The 22,575-nt window shown below is 38.8% G+C and overlaps 1 protein-coding gene across 1 annotated transcript in view; it reads right to left on the bottom strand.

Annotated features, from left to right (window-relative positions):
- Positions 1-22,575, bottom strand: part of GABBR2 (gamma-aminobutyric acid type B receptor subunit 2) — a 489,338-nt gene that overhangs the window by 28,176 nt on the left and 438,587 nt on the right. The window contains exon 14 of the mRNA XM_075744642.1: positions 12,950-13,060. Coding sequence (XP_075600757.1) covers positions 12,950-13,060 — 111 coding nt within the window. The remainder of the gene's footprint in view (positions 1-12,949; positions 13,061-22,575) is intronic.

The following is a 22,575-nucleotide window of genomic DNA, read 5'->3' on the forward strand; positions in this document are numbered from 1 at the left end:
GAGGGAAGTCTTTAGTGTAAGGAAGCCATCTTCATCCCTTGAAATTTAATTAGATTTTTCTACAACACGAGCTGCTGCAATTGATTATTTTCTTTCTCTTGCATTCCTCACAGAAATTCTGGCAACGCAGTAAAACCACAAATGAACTCAAGATGTTGGAAATAGGTAACCCAGCCGACAGTCTAGGCAAAGCCTGGTAGGAGGGTATGGTGCCCTGGCAGGAATGGCAGACAGCAGATGGTATTGGAGGGAAGGGAAGGACAGAGAGAGGAACCGTCACTGAGACCCAAGAGGTGGTTTCTGTGTTTTCTAGCTTTTTCTGATCACACTACAGGGACAGACAAGAAGGAGAAAGGAAAAAAAGCGCACTCCCATTGACCTTGGTACCCTTCCTCCCAGACCGTCACATTTGTCCACTGCCATTTCTTGGAGATAATCTGTTTTACACAACTGCAACCCATGTGGTAATCCAAGAAATGATGAGGTCATTTGGGGATTAATTACAATTGCCTAGTAAAAATTTACCTTCTGGTTTTTGTCTGTAGGAAAAAACAGTTAAAATTTCAAAGGCAAATAACCTGGGCGAGAAGAACATTGGTTGGTTGCCAGTCAAGCACAAGCGAGTTAGGAACTGACAGATTTATGTTTGCCGTACAAACTCAGTTTTGCCCTTACGCGCATTCAACTGTAGTAACAACTGGACATTAATAACTGCAAATTTCCTTGATTATTTGTTTAGTTTTTACCTCCACTCACAACGGTAACAAACCCAACCATTTGTGACTCAGCTGCTTGGTGCTCCCACAGAAACTAGCAGGCTGCAGCCACCTACCTACTCACCCAGGCACTTCAAACCAGCATTGACTGCCGAACTGCCAGCCCTGCCCTCCCATCGCTGAGCTTGGCGGCTAGCTTGTTTCATTCTCTTGCCTACAGCGCATATGTTACCCTGCCACACGTTCATGAGCAGACCTGACTGGAAGGCTTTGGCGGATTAGGCATTTACCCTCGACCCATGGAGTGTGACAGGCTGGAAGTGGTGCCTAGTCCAGGCAAGCCTCCTGCTCACCCTCTTCCCAATGCTACCGTCACTGCTGCACTCTGATCCAAGTTGCGTAGGCGGGGTGACCCTTCCCAGCAGAACCATTCAGTAGGGCGGTTGAGGTGGGTAAGGCATTTATTGAACTGGGGAGTTTTGTGCCAGAGAAGCAGCTCATCCCCTAATACATTTTCTAGACCCGGCAGGTAACCAAGATGATGCTTCCAATAAGGAAGGATGCAGGCAGCGCTCCTCTGCTCTTGGGTCTGGCACTGCGCACAGATGGAGCAGGGAACATACAGACTCATTTACAGCCTCTGCAGAAGCAAATCATCCACCGTATTGACCCGGCTGCACTGGGGACGTACACTGGTGATATACCTTTATTGAGGATACAAACACATTCCGGACACTCCACTGTCTCAGCGGTTGCCTGCTCTGCATTCCCTGCACCCTTGCTGCTGCGCAGCTCAGCTGTGCTGCAAATTTACGCTTTGCCAGCCCCTGAACTGACAAACAGGCTTGTCTGGGTGGAGCGGTTTTGAGGGGCAGAAGGAATCCTTGTGTGCTTGTGTGTGTGTATCATGTTTTTGAAGGGATGAGACCTTGATTAACTATGGAGAAGATTTCTATCTTCTCCTGCTACAATTAATTATTAATGAGATTTTTAGGGTTGTAGGTCATCCCTCACTCTCCCTCACTTCTCCCAGTATGAACAGATTCCCTTCCAAAAGCATTATTCTGGGAATACAGCCAACATACTTAAATGAGGCCAGCACTTATTACAAATAATGGGCATGAATTTATAGCTGAGACAGTTATAAAGCGATCTAAAATATCAATTATAATGGAAAAAGATCATTTGAACAGTGTTGTGAGGGTTATGGTTTGGCCCATTCTCATTCATAATTGAGAACAGCATGGAAAATGGTTAAGTATCTTCCAGATGAAGGGAAGATATTTATTTATATAATAACTAAAGAAAGGGAGAGGCTCTTGCAGCAAGTGGGTTTCCTCAGAATGATGCACTATAAATTCGAGAGCATTGTTTTTAATTTTTATTGGCATTTTGGGTAAAACGCTTGCCTCAGGAAGAGAGCTCTCCTTTTCTAAAAGTAACAGCTCATCTTCGAGACTCGAACATGGATAAAAGCTGGGAGTTCTTTGCAGCCTTCTGCCAGGCAGTAGAGATCGCAGAGGTGCTCCTTGTTTGACTGAAACAGGTGCCTGCAAGGCTCCATGGGGCTGGTAAGATTTGTCCTCTGAGATAGAATGACACTTTGCTTTCCCTCCATCTGCCCTTCTCATGTTCCTCCTTCCTGAGGCTCAGCCAATCTGCACAAATGAAAGATTCACTTTTATGATTGCAAAAATCTTGAAAATCCCTAAAATGGCTTGGGTGATGAATGGGATGCAGATGTTGTAGTGAAAGGTCCAGATTTCCATGGTTCTTTGACAAGTTTTGAATATGAAACATGTGAGTTCCAGTTAAAAACATGGACTCACAGTACCCAAATTCAGCTGCTCTCTACTCCTGGAACCTAAACTTTAAACGATCTTCCTCAGCTATGTAAATCACACTTCTTATTATGCTTGGGGACACCTAAGTCTTGAGACTGCTGTGCAATTTAAGGACTATTTGATATTTAAGGCTTGCTGGGATTTGCAATGCAGCTGTCTCTCCTCCGATTGCTCCCAGAGGGCTCAAGCTGGTAAAGACTTCTCAGAACATGTCTACCGGCTTGGGCCCCACACAAAATACAGCGTCAGCCATCTTCATTCAAGACAATGACGCTGGTGATGACCATTGCATAGCTTCATGTTTGGACACCATGGCACAATTCCAGATTTTGCCTGAGATGTGCTCCCTAGCCACAGACTAGAGGCTGTCTTCAGAAGGAGCTCTCAGACTTCTTTCAGAGCTGTCAGATTTTATGTAATGAGAGACTGACTGTCTTAATTACTTGGGCACTTGCGTGGGATGCTAGTTCTGATCTCTGCTGAGAATTCTGATTAAACAGTCTTTAGAGAAGGCGTGCATGAACACACTGGGATGGAGGCAGGCAGTTCTTAGCAGTGCTGATGAGCTAGATTTGGAGAGGAGTACGACACATCTATCCCCACTGTTTTATATCAGCTCGCTTAGGCAGCTCCTTGCTGGCCTTTACAATTCCCATCGTGAGGCTCCTGATGGATCCTGTGCATCACAGGAGTTTGAATAACTCAGGGCTATACATTCTCCCATAAAAAGTGGTTATCTAAAAGTTAAGGAGCAAAACAGTCTACTGTCAGGTCTAATTCAAGTCCCTTTGGGGATCTCAGCCAAAGACACATTGAGAAAGCAACTAGGAAGACTTCCTACATTGTTAGTCGTTAACTTCAAGTCTTTTATCCGTTTTGGTCTACTTATAAAAAAGACATAAATATATGTCTTGTTGATGTAGAAAGTGTCATAAAATGTTGGTTTGGGTTTTCTCTGAAGGTATGGCCTGTGCAGGCAAGATTGGATTGGTTCATCTTTTGGTTGAGGGTAGGCAGTTTCCATTTGACACTACATTGATTTAGAGTATTACTTTTGTAGCAGTTGATATGGTGGGTTTAGGCTGTGTTGTCAGTGCACCTAAAAAGGCTGTGAGACAACCATTGTATAAATTTGGGGAAAACAGTATCTGAGACAAAAGGATTATACCACCGTGACTAAAGATAAAATTCTGGTCACTAAGAGAAATCTCTATTAAAGCCTTAGAGAGATAACAAGACTAAGGAGAATATAATATTTGTGTTTAAAGTGTTTAACAGGCAAACTTTAGTTTTTAAGGATCATGTACTGACTAAATTGTGATAGCTGGGAATATAATGAGAGTGTTTGTAGCTGAAGTATTGGAAAACATTTAACACCGTTTTTCAAAACTCTACTAGCTAGTTCATTTTAAATCTTGTTCACCAAAATTACTGCTCAACACAGTAACAAACGGTTACTGATCCACAACATATAGTAACACAACGAAGTGTCTAATTTGCTATTGGGCTGCACAGACTGGCAGATGACAGGCAGAAAATTATTTATCCTCCTATATTCCCTCTTGCCCTGTACTGTCCTTAAAGCATTTCATCTATATGTTTCATTTCAAATTCATGTCTGCTTATACTTTGAACATGGGTTACAAGCAGTATTAGGAAAGAATGATGAAGAGAATTATACTGAGGATGTCAGACAAGAGCAGAGAAATACCAGAAGAAAAGTCTCCAATCCTGTCAGAAGTCATGCTTGCCAATAACTAGAGGCTATGGGTTTGGAAAGATTATGTATTGGACCAGGCTGCAGCTTTTCAGCTAATTATCGTATTGTAGTAGCATTTACTGAGTTCACTTGTGGATCACAGCCCTGCTGTGCAGCATGAAAGAACAAAAGCAAGGATTTTACTTCAAAGATCTTATGTCTAGGGTTTTTTTGTTTTGCTTGGTTGTAGGGTTTTTCTGTGTTTGGGTTTTTTTTGTTGTTTTGGTTTTTTTCTAGCTAGATTATTGGGAGATATCCTCTTGTGCTGCCCCTTAAAATAAAGGCAGTTCTGGACTCTGGCCTGTAAACACTTCTCAGTCTGAAGTAACTGTGAAGTTGGAGTTGTGGGTTTCCTTACTCATATTCATTCATTAAATCCAGAACATCACAGACACAGGCACATTTTTATTTCAGTGAAATGGCTGCAGATTTTTTTCAATGAGAATTTTCAAAACCAAAAAAAAAAGCATTTTGATTTTCAGGTTTTCACTGAAGAATTGGGCAGTGAGGCATACTGAGCAGTTTTCAGGAAGATATATAGAAAAGTGATTTTTTTTTTTTTTTTTAATTGCAGGCACACCAAGTAAGGTTAGCAAACAGAGAGACAAAATATACCCTTGTAGGTCTCCTACCTTCACAGTCAGTACAATCTGACATTAAACCATCACTCACTCCCCTGATTAGGTATGAGTCAGCTGTGTATTTAGTTAATTTTCACAGAGCTGCTCTGGATAGACAGTACTAAAGGGGAGCTTAATATTCTATTGAGCATTAGCATAATAGCTAAATATTTTTTTAATTGCAAGGTATGATACTCAGCTTTTCAGCAGAAGGGCTTTCTTTGTAAAGGTCTTGGCAAAGTCCTTTATGCCGCAGGGCCCTTAGTATGGTCCTGCCCAGAGCAAGATGGAAAAGCAGCTGCATAAAGCAATGGACAGTAACGTGCATCCAGATAAAATTTTCCATTTTACACTCCAGCCTTCCAAATCAACTGGTTAATAAAATCTTTTCCCTGCTTTATATTCAGACTCTATTTGACTTTCTTTCACCTAATTTCTGCTTAGTCATGAAACACATTATAGTAACGAAGTTGAAACAAATACGCAATTGGTTATTTGCGAATATCCACGTGGAATAGCTTTATATTGTCCCTGGCATAAGATTACTACAGACAATCACAACACTGTAAAATGATCAAACATCTGATAAAAACAAGTGTGTGCTACAATTTAGATCTATTTATGCTATATAAAAATTGATGCCAACAGACATGTAAGGGAATACTGCAGTATCATCAATATTTCAAGAACATATCTGAAGTTTCCTTATGGTCATAGTAGGGAAAAATTTATCCTACAAAACCATATGGTAACTTATGTTTTAGATGCTAAAACACTCTCAATGTTTTATTAAAGATATAACAAATATCTGGTACCACTATAAACTACCTTCCCCCACCACAAAGCTTAGCTATCTTCCTCTCCAAAGACTGTAAGATGGGACAGATGGGTTGGTGCTAAATCCACCATAAATATGAGTTGGAATCATGCAAAGAAATTGAGAAGGCGGCAGTCCCTTCTTCTGAGTACTCTTTTTGGTCATGAAGGGAATTAAGAAAGAATGCAAGTAAATGTGTCAAAAATCAAAGGTATTTTCAGAAAAGAATTAGGAATTTTAACATATCTGTTCAATTTTTCTACACATAAAATTTATTGATTTGATGAAGAAATTAATTGAGAATAGATAATTTTTTAATATTGTATTGCAAAACAGTTGGGAGTGACTTGAAAAAATCATGTAGTGCAACCTCCTGCTCAAAAGGCAGGCTCAGCCGTGAGGTCAGACCAGGCTGCTCACAGCTTTATCCAGTCTGGTCCTGAAAACTTCCAAGGATGAAGGCTGATCAGCCTCCCTGGGCAATCTGTTCCACTGCTTCATTTTCCTCAGAGAAAAAAAATAATAAAAAATATATTTCTTTATATCTAGTCTCTATTAAGTAAATATAATAAAATGGTAAAAATGAGGACCCAAACTCTAAACCATGGCACTTAACTCCTTTCTGTAAACCTACTTCCAAGTGCATGAAAACATTGGAAAAGTAATGTTTATGGATTAGCCATCAAAGTGAAGGAAGCTGAGAGAGTTGGGGTTGTTCAGCCTGGAGAAGAGAAGGCTCCGGGGAGATCTAATTGCGGCCTTCCAGTACCTGAAGGGGCCTACAGGAAAGCTGTAGAGGGACTGTTTATCAGGGAGTGGAGTGACAGGACCAGGGGTAATGGGTTTAAGCTGAAGGAGGGTCGATTTAGATTAGATGTTAGAAAGAAATTCTTTACTGTGAGAGTGGTGAGGCACTGGAACAGGTTGCCCAGAGAGGTTGTGGATGCCCCATCCCTGGAAGTGTTCAAGGCCAGGTTGGATGGGGCTTTGGGCAACGTGGTCTAGTGGAGGGTGTCCCTGCCCATGGCAGTAGGGTTGGAACTAGATGGTCTTTAAGGTCCCTTCCAACCCAGGCCATTCTATGATTCTAAGCTGTTGGCGAAGGGAGGGGGGGAAGGAACAGGAATATTTATGAACAGCAACCGAAAGAAGTTTGGGTATGTGCTGTAAACAATCTGCTCTAAACTTCACAAATGTAAAGAAGCTTTCTTTACGTTAAAAAATTGTTTTGGTTGTTGTGGAATTTAATACAAACAAGCAATAAAGTTGGATGAAGACTAGACAGAATGTAACAAAGGTTAAAAAGAGGAAATTCATAATAATGATTATAAATTAAAGTTCTAAAATACAGATAGGGAAGTTAAATATATAGTAGAAAATGAATGGCTATCAGCATTAACAGAATTCATAAGGATTTCTAAAAATGTATGTGGAGAAAAAGGAATCCTAATAATGATTCATTCCTTCGAAGATGACAAATTCAATAGTAATGATGCATGATAAGATATGCTTAATGAGTATTTTTGTCCTATATTTATATAAAGATGGAACAATGCATTCATGTCTTGCCAAAACAGTGAAATGCAGCTTATTCCAGCAGTGAGAGAGCTCTTGAAAACCCTGTCAAGGCTAGCTGTTGTAATCTGAAAGATCCGGTAACTTGCATGCAGGAGTTTTAGGAATCGATTTAGAAGTTATCTGGACTACTGGACTTAATTGTTGATATTTATTGGAATTCTGGAAAAGCTGCACTTAAGATATAAAGAGGCCATATGGGAAAAGAGAAAGTGGAACATCTTCAGTGATTACATAGTTATTACAGTAATTTCTATCCTAAGCAAATTAATGAAATAGCTGATACATGAACTCAGGCAATAAATGACAAGGAAAAAAAGATAACGATGTAATTCAACATGCTATTATTTTTTTCAATGAGATTGCAAGACTGAATAAAGATAATCACATTTATGCAGCTTACTTGGATCGCTCAGTAGTGTTTGTCTTAATCTTGCATGATATTGTTATTTAAAAATAGTATGTTACAAAATCAATACAACAAATTTAAACTGATTGAAATACAGGTGATAGATCTCAACGTGTAACTATTAATGAGAAGCTACTGAAAAAAAGGGTAAGTTTCCAAAACTTCCTAATGTAATACTGTCCCATATTTGTACATTGACTTGAAGGAGGCTATAACATCATGGCTGAGAATGATGCAGAGGAAGCAAAGATGGAGAATGGTAAACAATTAGTAGAAGTAATTTTCATAAAGCAGTAGGATTTTTAGGAAAGTCACAGAAATTTGGCCAAACTCAGGGTAGCTTGCCTAGAAATAAAGGCATCAGGTCATTTTAGAGAAAGAGGGATAACATATATGCAAGACTCACCAAGGTTCAAGGTTTGGAAGTCAGAGCTAGACAAATTCAACTTAGCGATTAGAGAGCCTCAGGAAGAAGAGGGATTCCTTCAGAGTTGAAATTAAGATTGAACATTATCCCAAAGATATATTTTAGTTGAATTAATACTTTACTTGGCTTCATAAATCAGTTATGGAGTTGTGTTGTGCAGTATGTCAACTACAGTGACCAAAACAGAACACTGGAACATGAATCATTAGAAGGAATTAAATTTCTTATTCTTAGTCACCTTTACCAAGTGCCATGACGCATATGCATCAGTTTTTCCTATCTCCACCATAAAATACTGATGTTTTCATCCTTAGCAAGGTTAGCTAAGGACCATACATTAAAAACTGTGTAACGGAAGTGGTCAGTAACATTAGTTAGAGCGTAAAAACCCCCCACATTTAACACTTACAGGGTAAAAGTAGGATTTGATATGCAGAGCAATAGCCAAACTGAAAATGTACCTCGGCCTTGAAAACCTGTTTCTCAGTAGCTGAATAATAGCTAACTGTAATAATACATCAGCAACACAATGAAACTTCCAACATATGTACACCTTGAGTCTAATGTTAATTAAATGCATTATCAGGAAGAGGGGAATCAAACTGTAGACAAGTCTAGTGTGTGTGGCAAAGCACCCTAGAGGAGTCCAATCCATCCTTAATCTGGTATTGTTCTGGATGAGTTCAGAAAAATAATTCATACCCTTCAGAAAGATGTTAGAGCACTCACTAATAATGCACCACTGGCAAGTTTAAGATGGTGTGATTTCTATAATCCTTTGGAATATATGAAATAAAGGTACTTTTCAACCATGTCTACATCATCAGAAATCAAAAGCTAGACATACTGCAACTGGTGGTCACCACGTACACACAGACAGACCTGGAACTTGTGCGTAGCCTTTTAGGAGCTGAACCTGAGTTGGGGAAAAACCCGAGTCCCGTATGTATGGGGGACTTGGCTAGGGACACTGAGAGCAGTAATACAATGACAAAGGCAAGATTTAGGATGGTTGTCTTCCTATTATTCTCTGGTCACCAGCCCTGAGGAATCTGAATCCAATAACTGAGAAGCCTTCGTGCAAATAGTAAGCATTTCCTCACATCCCTTCAAAGGCAATCGAAGAATCGTGAATGTGACTTAATGTTTGCTTACTTTCATATAGAAGGAACGCATGCATCCTGGCGAGTAATGTCTTCCCTTATTTTGCCTTGCCTTCGCTGCCTTTCCCTGTCCTTCTATGCTCTGCCCTACCTTGAGTGATTTATTTACTGCATCAGTGCATTTAAGTCATCAGAATGGAGAATATTGCTTTATATCTTCAAGCCAAAAAAGAAAATTACTCTTTTAGGTTAACCCAATTTTTTGTATTCTCATTTTGGGACAACAAGAGGTCACTGTAAATAATTTTGGCCTGAGCAAATCATTGAGCCATTTCACCTTAAATATTGCATTGTACTGTAATTAGCAATACTACCTCTTTAGTATAAAGTATGCTAACTTAGAGATAAGTATTTTATTATTACAAACCAAAGAATTTCATATTAGATATACCTTTATAAAATGATACAGCAACATGGGAGGTTCTGGTTTTTGTTCTGAAGGCAAAGTATGTGTCATGTACAGAAACATCTTTGGTGATGAGATAAAATGCATCAATCTCGTTGTCCTCATATAACTCACCATAGCAATTATTTAAGTGATACAGAAGAGTATCTTCCTTTTTCATATGTAGCAATTTGTGTGATAAAAGGGCACTGGAGTAATAAAAAGTGTATATTTCACTGGTGGTTATGAAACACTGTGTGCCTGAAATAAGTATAGTGAGTAATGCCAAATGGCATTTGCAAACTTAAACAAATTGAGTCACATATGTTGTAGAAAACAGCACAACATACTCGCCAATACTTGCCATCAAACCAAACTAGGGCAAAGGACTAGTGAGAATCAATGCAGTTTGATTACTGTCCAGCATGACTCGCACTTGAGAGAAACTTCAAAAAAAATTACCTGAGAATGTATTTTTAAAATACATATTATTTTCCCTCTTTAATAACAAAATACAGATTTTTAATTGAAAACACTATTGAAGTTATTTTTGAAAAAAACCCCATCATTCATTTTAATTGTTCAGTATTTTTTGAAGGAATTTTAATTTGATTTTTTCATTTACAATGTTCTAAGTGAACCAAAAGTATTTCCTTGTTTACTTTTAAAACAGAACCACAGAGAAAGATGTCTTAAGCACTCGTATAAGGAACACTGGCAAATTCTACGTGGGAGAACACAAAATGAGCTCTTTAAAAATTCTATACAAGGAGATTGGAAAGTAACAAAAGTATGGAAAACATTGTTCCTTTTAACAAATTCTCTAAGAAAGATCTTGCAAAATTAAATATGCAAAGTGAAAAATACACTCCCAAGTGAAAAACAGGAATTTATTGACAGGTATGTAAAAACCAGAATAAGGTAATATACTAGGAAAGGGATGAAAAGTTAAGAACTTCATCCCTGAAGATAAATAAATGACCTAACAGATACAAACTGTAACCACATAGAATGTAAATATTGCAATAAAGTTAAATACCTTGTCAGCAATTGGGTACTAAAGCTATGCTTTCCAGTTTAGCTGTGTCTCTTTGGAAGATTTGGCTTAAAAAGGAGACAAAATCAGCAATCGGCATTATGCAGATTAGGAAGAATCAAACAAAGAAATATAAGTAGGAATTTCAGAAGTTCCCAGCTCCATGTGAGGACTTGCAGATGGGCCCCACTATGGTACAGGGGCTTTGACAGCCCGAAGGAGCCCTTGCTCCCTTTTATTTGCAATGATCACTTTTGAGCTGGACTGGTTTATTGGTGTGCAAAGAAGCTCCAGATACAATGTACTGGTACAATTTGGGGTGATGTGCTGTGTTTTTGCATGAAGTATGATGTTTTATGCCACTGGACAGTTGTATCTTACTGTGGCCCCAATGTCGGTCAGTGTCATGGCTCCTAACTTCTGGTGGCCTTGCCTTCAAAACAAAAATCAAAACAAAATGATGTTGTGCTACATGCTGAGTTTACTGTGAATCCAGAGCCACTCAGAGCTGTCCAGTAAGAAATGCTGAGATGTGGAATCTCTCCTAATTCCTGATCCTTTGCAGGGGGATGAATTATGTCCTAGCTCTTAGTTTCACAGCCTGCTTGGACATGCTCCTAAAAATAGGTGTCTACACCTAAAATTCATAGAATCATAGAATCATAGAATAGTTTGGGTTGGAAGGGATCTCAAAGACCATCTAGCTCCAACCCCCCCTGCCATGGTCAGGGACACCCTCCACTAGACCATGTTTCCCAAAGCCTCATCCAACCTGGCCTTGAACACTTCCAGGGAGGAGGCAGCCACAGCTTCTCTGGGCAACCTGTTCCACTGCCTCACCTTGTTCATAGTAAAGAATTTCTTCCAAATATGTAATCTAAATCTAACCTCTTTTAGTTTAAACCCATTACCTCTTGTTCTGTCACTCCAGCCTTTGTAACCAGTCCCTCTCCAGCTTTCCTGTAGGCCCCAGTTATGGTTTGCTTGTTGGTTTTGTTTTTTTTTTTTTTTTTTTTTAAATGGGAAGTTGGGAAGGCTTCATTTTGGTTAGCAGCTCCAGGATCAGAGCTCTCACCCTGAAGAACTGGAGAGACTTGGTGGCCTGAAGGCACTCCCTAGAAGACCGGTCTGACCACAAAGCTACTGACTGCTTAGAATTAAAAAAAAAAAACCAAACCAAAAACAAACCTCTCATCCTTTCCTGTTGAACTTTGTATTGCGTATTTAAAGATCTTTCAGCCTGAAAAAAAGCAGCATGGAAAGCAGCAGGACGCTGCAGCCCAGCAGAGCGGTCATTCGCTGTGGAGAGGGAAGATGAGTACTCCAGGCACCATCAGCTCCCTCTCCCTGGCTCCCCTCAGGGCAGCAGCACCAACAGCGCTGAGTGGAAGCAGCTGGCACAGTCCTTTACGGGTGTCCCGACGAACAGGCGTGCTACAAATACACAGAACAGATTGAACCCTTCGGGCACTGTAAACTAATGTTTATCTAGGTTTAGGATCCAGATGGGGCTCAGCTCAAGATAGGTGTTCGGCTGGTCAGTGCTGTCAAAATCAGATGTTTTTAAAACCTTGAGGCTTAGGAGCTTTGAATCACAAATAGTCACCTTTACAGGTGGTGGGTGGGGTTTTGGTTTTTTGTTTTGTTTTGTTTTGGTTTGGTTTGGTTTTGTTTTTAAACTAACAGGCTTCAGGATTCCAGGTTCCTGATGTCCATTTTTGTAACTAAATCTTTTTTGTGGAGATGGGCTTCCGTGACAAAAGGGGTTATTTTGATTCAGGCTCCAAATTCATCTTGCTTCTCCTGTCATTGTTCCAAAAGGACATTTGCAACTCAGAGGCAAACATCTAGAATAATCTAATCCCACCTTTTTGGAGAACCTAAAGGAATTCAGATGATCAGGCTTCTTTATTTACAAAGTTGTCTCATTCACAGACCCATCTTTTCACTATCGAATTTCTTGGTTTGCGGTATAGCTATAGTATTTGGCTTAAGTGCTATTAGTTTCTTATTTATTTCACCTATTCATATATTCACCTATTACCACCTAATGAACTTTAGAACAGGTCCAGTTATAAGAGATGTATTCGAGGAAGTTTTAACTCACTCCCAGCCATCAGGAAAGCAAATATAATTCAGTACACGCCAATCAGTAAATAGCAGCTTGAAGTCAGTGTTGCAGAATGAGCAATGCTTACCATCAGCAGCCCTTTATAAGCGTAGACAATCCCAAGCCAAATTGTCATGTGAGTGTTTTCACAGTGTTCCAAGATTGGTCGGATGGAGATATCTCTGCCAGCAGGGTCCGGCTACAAAAATAAAAGGTGAAACATTTGGCTTCAGATTTCATTTGTATTCACACCTCAGAGGTACTTAAATCTATTCTCAGTAGATTGAGGATGTGTAGAATACAGAGTCGACAACTTTAAAGTAACTGGTGACGACCCATGAGCCTGCAAAGGAATACAGTGAAAAAAAAGATCTGAAGAAAACAACTGCATGACAGCTACCACCAGGTGAGGTCACCTCTACTGCAAACCAGAAAGGAAAAGTCTGGAGTCACTCCGTCTTTAACAGTGTCAGTCACATTTATCAGCTTTAGGACATCTAATTTTTCTACAAGGCAAACAGCTTGAATGCACAGGCATGAAAATAAATGTGCTTAAAGTCATCCCTTCTTTCACCTGCGGTTCTTGTGTCACTGGCAAATGGCTGATAAACAATGTAGGAAACACTGCTGTGTTTCAGGTGTTTTTTCATTGATAACCATGAGCTAAATCAAAGACCATTTACTATGGAAACTACATCAGTAGCTTAGAAGGGAGTATAAATCATCAAAACTCTGGAAAAAACATCGTTTAGAGCAAGTGAACATCTATGCAAAATTTAATACTGCTGGAAGCTTTGTAGCTTTCCATTTATTTTGAAAAGGAGATTGTATAAAAGTGCAGAATCAAGAGGACTTGCAGACCACCAGGACTGTTTGTATGAGGGAGAAGTTAAAATTAAGACTCAGAGAACCTTGTGAGAACAACCCCCAATCTCACTTTTTTTTTTTTTTTTTTTACAGCAGTTGACACTAGCTACTATGCTGTCTGCAATTATATATTAGGGTATGATCCAACTGCTTTTTAATAGTGTACACCGTATAAGAACACAAGGTGCCTCTTGTATGTGATTCTAAGAGATCCTGTTTCACTTAGGTACCGCAGAATACTCCTGTTGGCTGTTCTGAGCTGTGTGCACTTACAGTCTGTTTTGCTTTACAAAATACACTGAAATACTGAAAGCTATTTTTCCTTTCTACTTTGAAACACTGGATCTGAACTTCAGCTAAACTAAGATCAACCCAGACATAACTTTCTGTACCTCGTAGTCCCAGGGCTTTGCAATTTCCCCTTTCCCCGTGCAATTTCCCATGTGTAAAATGTCTCATGCAGAAGAATAATGATTATAATATGAGCTAAGGAAAAACCACATTTTCAGCAACTGAAACATAGAATTATGGATGTGAGGACTTTAGAGAGACCTGAATAATTTCCTAAAGCTTATTCTAGCTGCCTCAGATGCTGGTATGAATTTTACTATGGATTTCAGTGATCACAGCATTAATCTGCAGCTCAGTTTCTTCCATCAGTCTTTTTGAATTTAAGGCGTTGCCCCTGACCTCATACACTGTAAAAAGCTAATGTAACAAAGAAGGAGGTAGACAAAAAATACCCAAAAACCCTTGTGCTATGTGCTGCATAGCCAAAGGATTCATAATTTTCTTTGCAAATCCTGCAGTAGGCAAGACATGAATCACAGAATCACAGAATGGTAGGGGTTGGAAGGAACTTCTGTAGATCATCTAGTCCAACTCCAATGCCTGAGCCTGCTATAAAGATTTTTTTTTTTCTGTCTTTGAGTTACAGTATACCAACAGTTGCATCCCTCATGGTCTGGAATTATGCAAGTTACATAAAATTTAAGCTTGTGGTCGTCAGAATGTTGTTTGTTTGTTTGTTTGTTTTCTTCACACTGGGGATTCAGCACAGGACTGTCTTTTCGCTTCCCTAGCTCTACATTCTCTCCACCATATATCCCCCCTATTTCAGTTTCATACTTTTGTGAACCAAGAAATTTTATAAATAATGTACACTTCCACTTGGTGCAGTGGACCATGTCATGTGGTTTGTTTCCCTTGTCCATGGATTGAAACCTCTGCTCATGCTTAAACTGAAGGATTCCACCACTTCTAACCATCTCCGAGTAACTGGAACTATTCCTTATTCCAAAGAATATTACTGAAATGCAAACTCCTACTTAGCCAGTGGCAGATTCTATTTTCATTTTCACTATGTGGTTATTCTCTAATGCAAATTTGCTTCAGCGTTGGAGAGCATATGTTCATTCATTACTCAAAACTGAGACCTGGATAGAAAAATGATGAAATGGACTTCTTTTCAAATACTATTAGAGAGAAAGAAGTCGCATAATTTCCTTGGTAGGAAGATTGTCAGATTTTATAACGCAATGACAATTTAAAAAATATGTTAATTAAATAAATCAGTGTATTCAGATTTTCTATGTGAGATAAGAAAGTCTTGTGAAGTGCTCTAGGGGGAGCAGGAAAAGAGAGAATATTGATCGCAACATCAGCAAAAGTGTACATGGGGCAGCGCTTCTTTCCAAGCACCTCCCAGATCTTCAAGGTGGTAGTATTTGAAACAAAATTTTGCTGAGGTCTTGTGCATTTGGACTTAAGCATTGGCAGGTAGTAATTTTACAGTGAACTGAATTTGCTGATTACTTATCGCTACTGCAAAATGACATTCCTGTTTTACTGCTTTTAATTTGCCATTCTGTTTCTTCCCTGATTTTGCATGAATTAACTAATCATAGCAAAAAGCTGGGTTAAAAAACCATGATATTTTCTGATGTCAAAAGAATTTTTAAAAACTCTACAATTACAGCTGAATGGAGCACTTCACTGACCTCTCTAATCATCCACCATTTGTGCACTTTGTTACTGCTTTGAAGAGGATGACAACATAAATGCTACCAGTGATTATATATGTACTGGAAATTTGCCCTTTCCTTTTATAGAAAACAATCTAAATGCCCTTCAGATGTCATTCTCAAAAGCCTGAAGACCTCCTGTCTTCTGATTAGGCTGAAGCTTTCCTACCTCTTCTGAAACCTAATAAGGTTTCTGACATTGACATCAATTTCTGGAGTGTTTTCAGCAGTTGAACGTAAACAGTTTAATCTGTTCGCCTCATACGAGAGTTGTGTATCATCACCACTAAAGTGCTTGTTTTACATCAGATCTGCTAGGTCTAGAAAGCAACCCAAACCAGTAAACAGATTACCTACAGAATGTTTATATCCCCTTTCTGTGCATGTTCAAATTATTATTAGTCACTTCTGTAGTTTTGTTGCCTTTTCATTTTCTTCGCTCTTCAGCCTGCCGATGGGCTGGCTAGTCCTCGTCACAACAGGTGAACGACGGCTTAGGTGGGTACTGCTAGAGGTAGGAGTGAAGCTAAAAACCACCTGAAACCAGCGGGAAAATTTGCAGGAGAGACCTGGGCAGGGACAATGACAGAGACTGCTGAGTGCCTCCCGCCTTCCTGCACCTCCTCGAAATAACGGAGCAGCAACGAGGCTCTTGTTTCCTGCACGCATCTACGGATCGTGGTACAAAACTACAGGCTCGGTTTAAGCTCCTTTCCAGAGCGGCTCGTGTCAGGGAAGCAGAAAGGCAGGGCTGCAAGTGCAAGTGCTGTTTTCTTTGAACAATTTTCTCCAATGCCATTAAGGCTCTAGCTCCATTTGAGTAACCAAATGTACGCAGTGTAATGGACATCTTTCCTAGTCTCAGGCTAAGGTGTGGGAATATGGGGCAAACCACCCTGAGGCACCTGTGCCTTGTGGGCATGATGATATTTGATCCATATAAAGGTAGCTCTTATCTCCTTTTTTTTTTCATCTGTAGCTACAATTTCTTAGTGGCTATTATACTAGCAAAAATCCCTTTGGAAAAGACCCTGCACAGTATATTTGTATGACGATTAATGTATCATTGACTTATTTTGTGTCTTTATTGCCGTTACTTCTCTGTAGCTCCACATAGGTCTTAAAAGGAGGAAGGGTCTATGTTCCACGAGGCATTTTATCCAGCAAATGTCTCTGAAGAACAGACTGGGCCACCACGCAGTATCCAAAAGTCCTTGACCTTCCTTCTTCTATGTGGTCACCTCTTCAGGTCCTGTTGACAGTACAGCAGATGTTCCTTATTTACAGAGTTGTGGTGGTGCTGTGTGACACAACTCATGGCTGGGCAATCTCAGAAAGCTTTCTAAGAAACTTTGCAGTGGATTTCCAGTGCGACATTTTGCCACTTCTGCAGCTGCAGTTTCATCAGTGAGAAAATCAGACCATTAGGCCTCAGTCTTTTCCAAAGATGGATGTGAAACATAAGGTAAAGAGTTGCAGTTTCTGATTACTAGGTTTAAAATAAACTGTGCGGTTCCCATAGTATAGGAAAATACAGGATCATACTCTTCTGTCACATTGTTAAACTGGTCTACGTATACCATCCCACTCTCTGTTTTATCTTCCCTTTAAATGGCTTCCATCTAACTGGCATAATGACTGTATACTATCTGTATACTAGTCTGCAGCATGAATTAGACATCTCTGGCATGTTTAATTTGGCACATTTAACAGTCATATGGAGCTGAAATGTGATTTGTTATCTGAAAATCCAGACTTTGCTAAATTAGAAGATGATCCTTACTTCTTTTTAAATTCACTTTTTTTTTTTTTCAAGGATAATTATAGTTTATACTATAAAGTCTGTAAGAAATTAAATTTACTTGCACGTTGTAACAGGCCCTCCTCTGTGCAGATAGAAAGGTGTTCCACAAAAGGATTTAAACAGTTTTAGCATGCAGTGTATTGTAGCCAGGCTCTCAATTACTGATGAAAAGAGAAAGAGAAGGATCAGAGGCTGTCTTCTTTATTTGAGGGTATTTTTAGAGAAAAACAACTGTGATATGGAAAAGAGATTTGCCAGGAAACAGATCCCTTTTGTTTAATATATTTTTTACTTTGTGTAGGCATACTTTCCATGAATGCAAAATAGCAAATGCAATACTAAACTGGGGTACCTCATTTGGAATATCTTTCAATTAAAAATTTGGTAAGCAACCTAGAATAAAAGCTTGTTTGTCTTTGTTCATATCATCTGAGCTGGGGTTCAGATACATTACAAATCACAATGTATGTTATATAGTAGCTCAAACTGTTACTGGATTCTTGCAGTGCAGCGACCAATTTAATCTCTCTTCGAGATTAATTGAGAAGTTCAGTCATTTCTGTAACAGTATAATGATCCAGGACAGTGATTGATTTAAAGACTATTTCTTCATGTATTTTTCTTTGATTCAGAGTCATGGGACAATTTGATCATGGAACAGAAAATCAGCTTTTAATAGGTGAGCACGGTATTGTTTCATATAGTAAGGGCTGTTTTCCAGTATAGGAATGCAGAATTCTGTTAACAGAAGCAGGCTTTCAACTAAATAACTATCCTTACACCTGGCTGCTCCATGACTCCTGCAAGAGAAATGAGAAACATAAACCTTCTGACCTCCGGAGAAGGTGAGGACAAGGTTCTGAGCAACTACAACGTTCAGGGTGCATACTTGATGCTCTCTCATGCAGACCTCAAGGAGAAAATTATTTTAGACCTGAATGTAGATTTTTTTTTTCCAAATTGTGTAAATAATGTTATTTATATTTGTAAAAACATTTACTGTTGATAACTATGAAAACACAACTGCAGCAAGATAGCATGCTATCAGTTCCCATCTGAATAGAAAAACTTTTCATTAGGATCAGAAGTTTAGGAATGTTACTTTTTAATTTTTTTTTCCATAATCTGAGGTGGAAGACAACATTTTATTTCATGAAATAGTTACAACTGCTGCAGTCCCTAATCTGTGGATGCACTTACTTTGAACTGGAACAATGGATTAACACTCATGGCACTATCAGAAAGGGAGCTGTTAGCTCATCGTATGAAGGTTAAGCAAATCGCCTAGGAAATCTGAGAGGAATTCAGTCTATTGAGCCTTACTTCTCTGAGTTAGAAAAAGCAGCTTTCTTTCTGATAACTATGATGATCAATATAAAAATTCTCACTCCAGTTTTTATTGGTCCAGAGATAGAAGCAGTTTTCTACAGTACATTTGTAATTAGAAATTAGAAATAGTAATTTCTAAAATGCTAATTCTAATTCTAATTTTTAATTAGAAATTTACTGGAAAAATGTTGAAGAAAACTTTCTCCATTTAACCTTTTTTTGTTTGGAAAAGGATCAATTTAAATCAATTTAATGACTTGAAGTTACATTTAAAATCAGTTTTGCAATTCTTTACGATGTCCCCCTGCAAATTTATTTAAAGCAAAAATGTGTGATTTTTAGACTGTGACTAACTTTTTAAACAGTATTTATTTATATTAATTATACAGATTAAAAATAAATTACTGGCATTTCAAATGGATGCAAACTAAAAAAAAAAAAATAATAAAAAATTGGCTCTGTGTTTTGTGAAAGTTTTAGAAACCTTAAGGTTGTCTTAGTTTGTAACAAAGAAGATTGCAGAGACTTCAAATACATTAATGAATGAGGCTAAGGATGGCTCTTGACCGTTTCCAGTGGTTCCAAAGTGATGATGAGTACTACAGCAATGCAGCATAGCAGTATTATTCTAAACTATAACCCCACCGCTTAGGCTGAGGTGGGAACTGCGTGGGACAGCAGTCAGCCTGGGGCCCAAAACGTCCCTTCTTCCCAAACCTACAAGAGGAGTGGCTTGGTGGAGTCCTACAGAGGAGGATTTGCACAGAGCTGTGGTATGAAGTGTTTCAGGATGCAAGGTTTCTCACATAGATCTGAATACACACCCCCGCCCCTGTGACGTGAACTAAAGGATACCTATAGGTTATCCAGGGTGACTAGAGGGTATTTTCTGCTTCGTTCATTTTCTTGTTATACTGAAATTCAGCTCCCCATCCCACCTCAGTCAATTAATTGGACTCAGGCATTATCTGGCTTCACAAAAACTTCAAAAATTAAACTCTTCCAACAGTTCAGAAGAAATGCTATTTACATTGTAACTCCTAAAAAGCCCCCTTCATTCCAAGTGGTATTTTAGCATAGCATACGTATGGGACAGTAATAGTAATTCTGTAATGGCTGACTCTCTAGAAATCATAGCACAATGAAATGACATTTTCTGGAATACCAACATGTATAACCCTACTTTTTAATCTGGTCACTTTTTTTTTCTTTTTTCCAATTTGTTTTTCTAAAATGTAAAAAAGATGTACCACATAAGCCAAGGAAAAAAGTACTAACAATTTTTGGGGCTTCAAGGGTATTACTGCAGTTATTTTACATCACTCAGCTTGCTACAAATACAGGTCTCATTTTACAAGTGGATGGGAGTGAAGACAGACAGAAAAAAAACACGTTAGAGATAACCGCTGTAATTCTACTACCCCAAAACAATAAGGTCTGGTAATACAGTCACAGTGATAGTCACATTGTAATATCTTTAAAACAAACCTACTTTCTAGCTCCCCATCTGTCTCTTGTACAAATAATTCCACAAAGCAGTAAGCATACATACTGTAAGTTAGTGTGATTGAAAGATGATAAAATGCCAGAAAAGCTATTTATAAACTCTTGTATTGTGAATGTGTCCATACATTTACTTGTAAAGAAAATCTCTCGGCAGCATTATTTATAACATCACTTTACTTAATGATTTTTATTTTGCTGTTGTGGCACTTCATTTTTATTTAAATTAAACTGGTTTTTGAGAGCCAAAATGTTCCCAGAGATTTCCTGGTATTTTTATTAATATCATCCCCTAATCCAAGCAGTTTCATTTATTTGCATTAACGTGAAATACAAAATAATAGATTAGGCTGAATAAAGAAACCCCTGTGATCCCTGCAAACAAATGCAGACTAGCAATGAAATGGAAAAGGTAAAATTCTCTTGTATCATGGAGTGTTTCAAACAACTGTGACTAAGTCTTCCCACTCTGCACTCAGCGATCTCTTCAGCAGAAATTTTACATCATATTATTCGCTCGGAGAATGTTGCCCCAATTACACATCTAGGGACTGGATAATGAAACGTTTCTGCATAGGTGCATGGAGGCAGCGGGATAAGTGTCGCAAAGACTTGATAAAGCATTCTCAGCAGTCGAACACGTGTTTTTCTTTGAAAGGAGGGCAAAAGGCCAAGATAGGCAAGAAAGGCAGGTTAGAGGAATGAAGAGCTTCGTTATTACCCAGACTCTCCTGCACTGCACAGATCCTTCCAGAAATGTGCGCTTCTTGGTATCGGCTTCACAAACTGAGGAAGAATATTTTCCCCTCCTTTCCTGTGAAGCTGCCCAGAATTGTGGCTGACAAGCTGGATGTGCAGTTTCTTCTAGTTGTTTTTTTTTTCCCCCCTTTCCTAACTAGATTTCCTGCTACACTGGAGGCCACACCAGCCATTCTCCTTGGTGGCTGGAGCAATTCAATACCTCCTTGCTCATGCTAATGGAAACAGACAGCGTTAATGTGGAAGTACGGCAAATGCTTAAAGAACAGCAGAGCAAAAATGCAGAGGACAGCCATAGACCAACTGTTAGGGTGGCCCCAGCAGGAACCAAGGTAGAGGCTCTCTTTGCAGATAATTTTCTAGCGGGTAGGCTTTGAGTTGTAAGCAAGGGTATGACTTATCGTTCTTTCTGTGGCACTTAGAGAAACAGGATTTAGCACTTTTCCTGTAAATAAGCCAGAGTCGCACCCGACAGCTCACAGAATCTTATCATCGGTTGCTCCTCCCAACAAGAAAATCTCTCAGGTCCTCAATTGTGCCCAGCTATTTGGGCCAAGGAGGGCAACAATCTCACCTCTATAATTGTCTTATATTTTCTGTTTAGTGCTATAATTCCTTTGATTTATGGATTCTGACAATATTTCTTACTATGCCTATTTGCATTGCAGTGACAATAACAAATGGACACTGTCTTCATGCAGAAAGTGAAAAATCCATTCCCTAAGAGGATTTAAAAACATACATATGAGGTGTGGGAGAAGAGAGAAGCATAAAGTAGGGTGGTATGACATTTTCAGAGGCAAATATCAGTGGAGACCACTGTCCCCCTGTGCAGGCACTGACAAATGAGTAGTTTCTGGGCTGTAGCAAATAAAAAGGATTATTTCTCAAGATGAAGGACATTTTAATTTCCTCATCTATTCTTTTATACTCTCCAAAATGGTTAGATTATAGTCCATCAACCCACTACTGGAGGATTTTTTTGCTATTTTTATGACTGCACTAAGACATAATTAAGTGGAGGTCTTTCCTTTGTTTTCAAAAATTTTGAGCAAATCTTTAATTTGTAAATGCTAAGACTAGCTAAATAAGCATATTTTCATAATTACATCACAATAGTTGTAGCAGAAGCACCTACATCTCCTCTAAAGTCTAGTTCTAGAATTAGGTGATTCAACCTACTCATCACAAAAGTTGCTCTGTGTAAAATCAACTCCTAATTTCTTGTTGATGGTCAAATGTAAGGTGCATCTTAATATAGGGAAGTATATGAAAATATTTGTCTCTCATAAGAATTTTTAAGATTTCAATTTTTTTTCTCCCACCTTGCAACACTAATAATGTCTCAGAAACATTTTTACATGCCATCATCCAAAAACTGAATGGATGAATAAATAAATAAAGGTCAGGTCAACAGAAATATTTTTA

Source organism: Balearica regulorum, chromosome 2, assembly GCF_011004875.1.
Source record: "Balearica regulorum gibbericeps isolate bBalReg1 chromosome 2, bBalReg1.pri, whole genome shotgun sequence".
In the NCBI taxonomy this organism is placed as follows: domain Eukaryota; kingdom Metazoa; phylum Chordata; class Aves; order Gruiformes; family Gruidae; genus Balearica; species Balearica regulorum.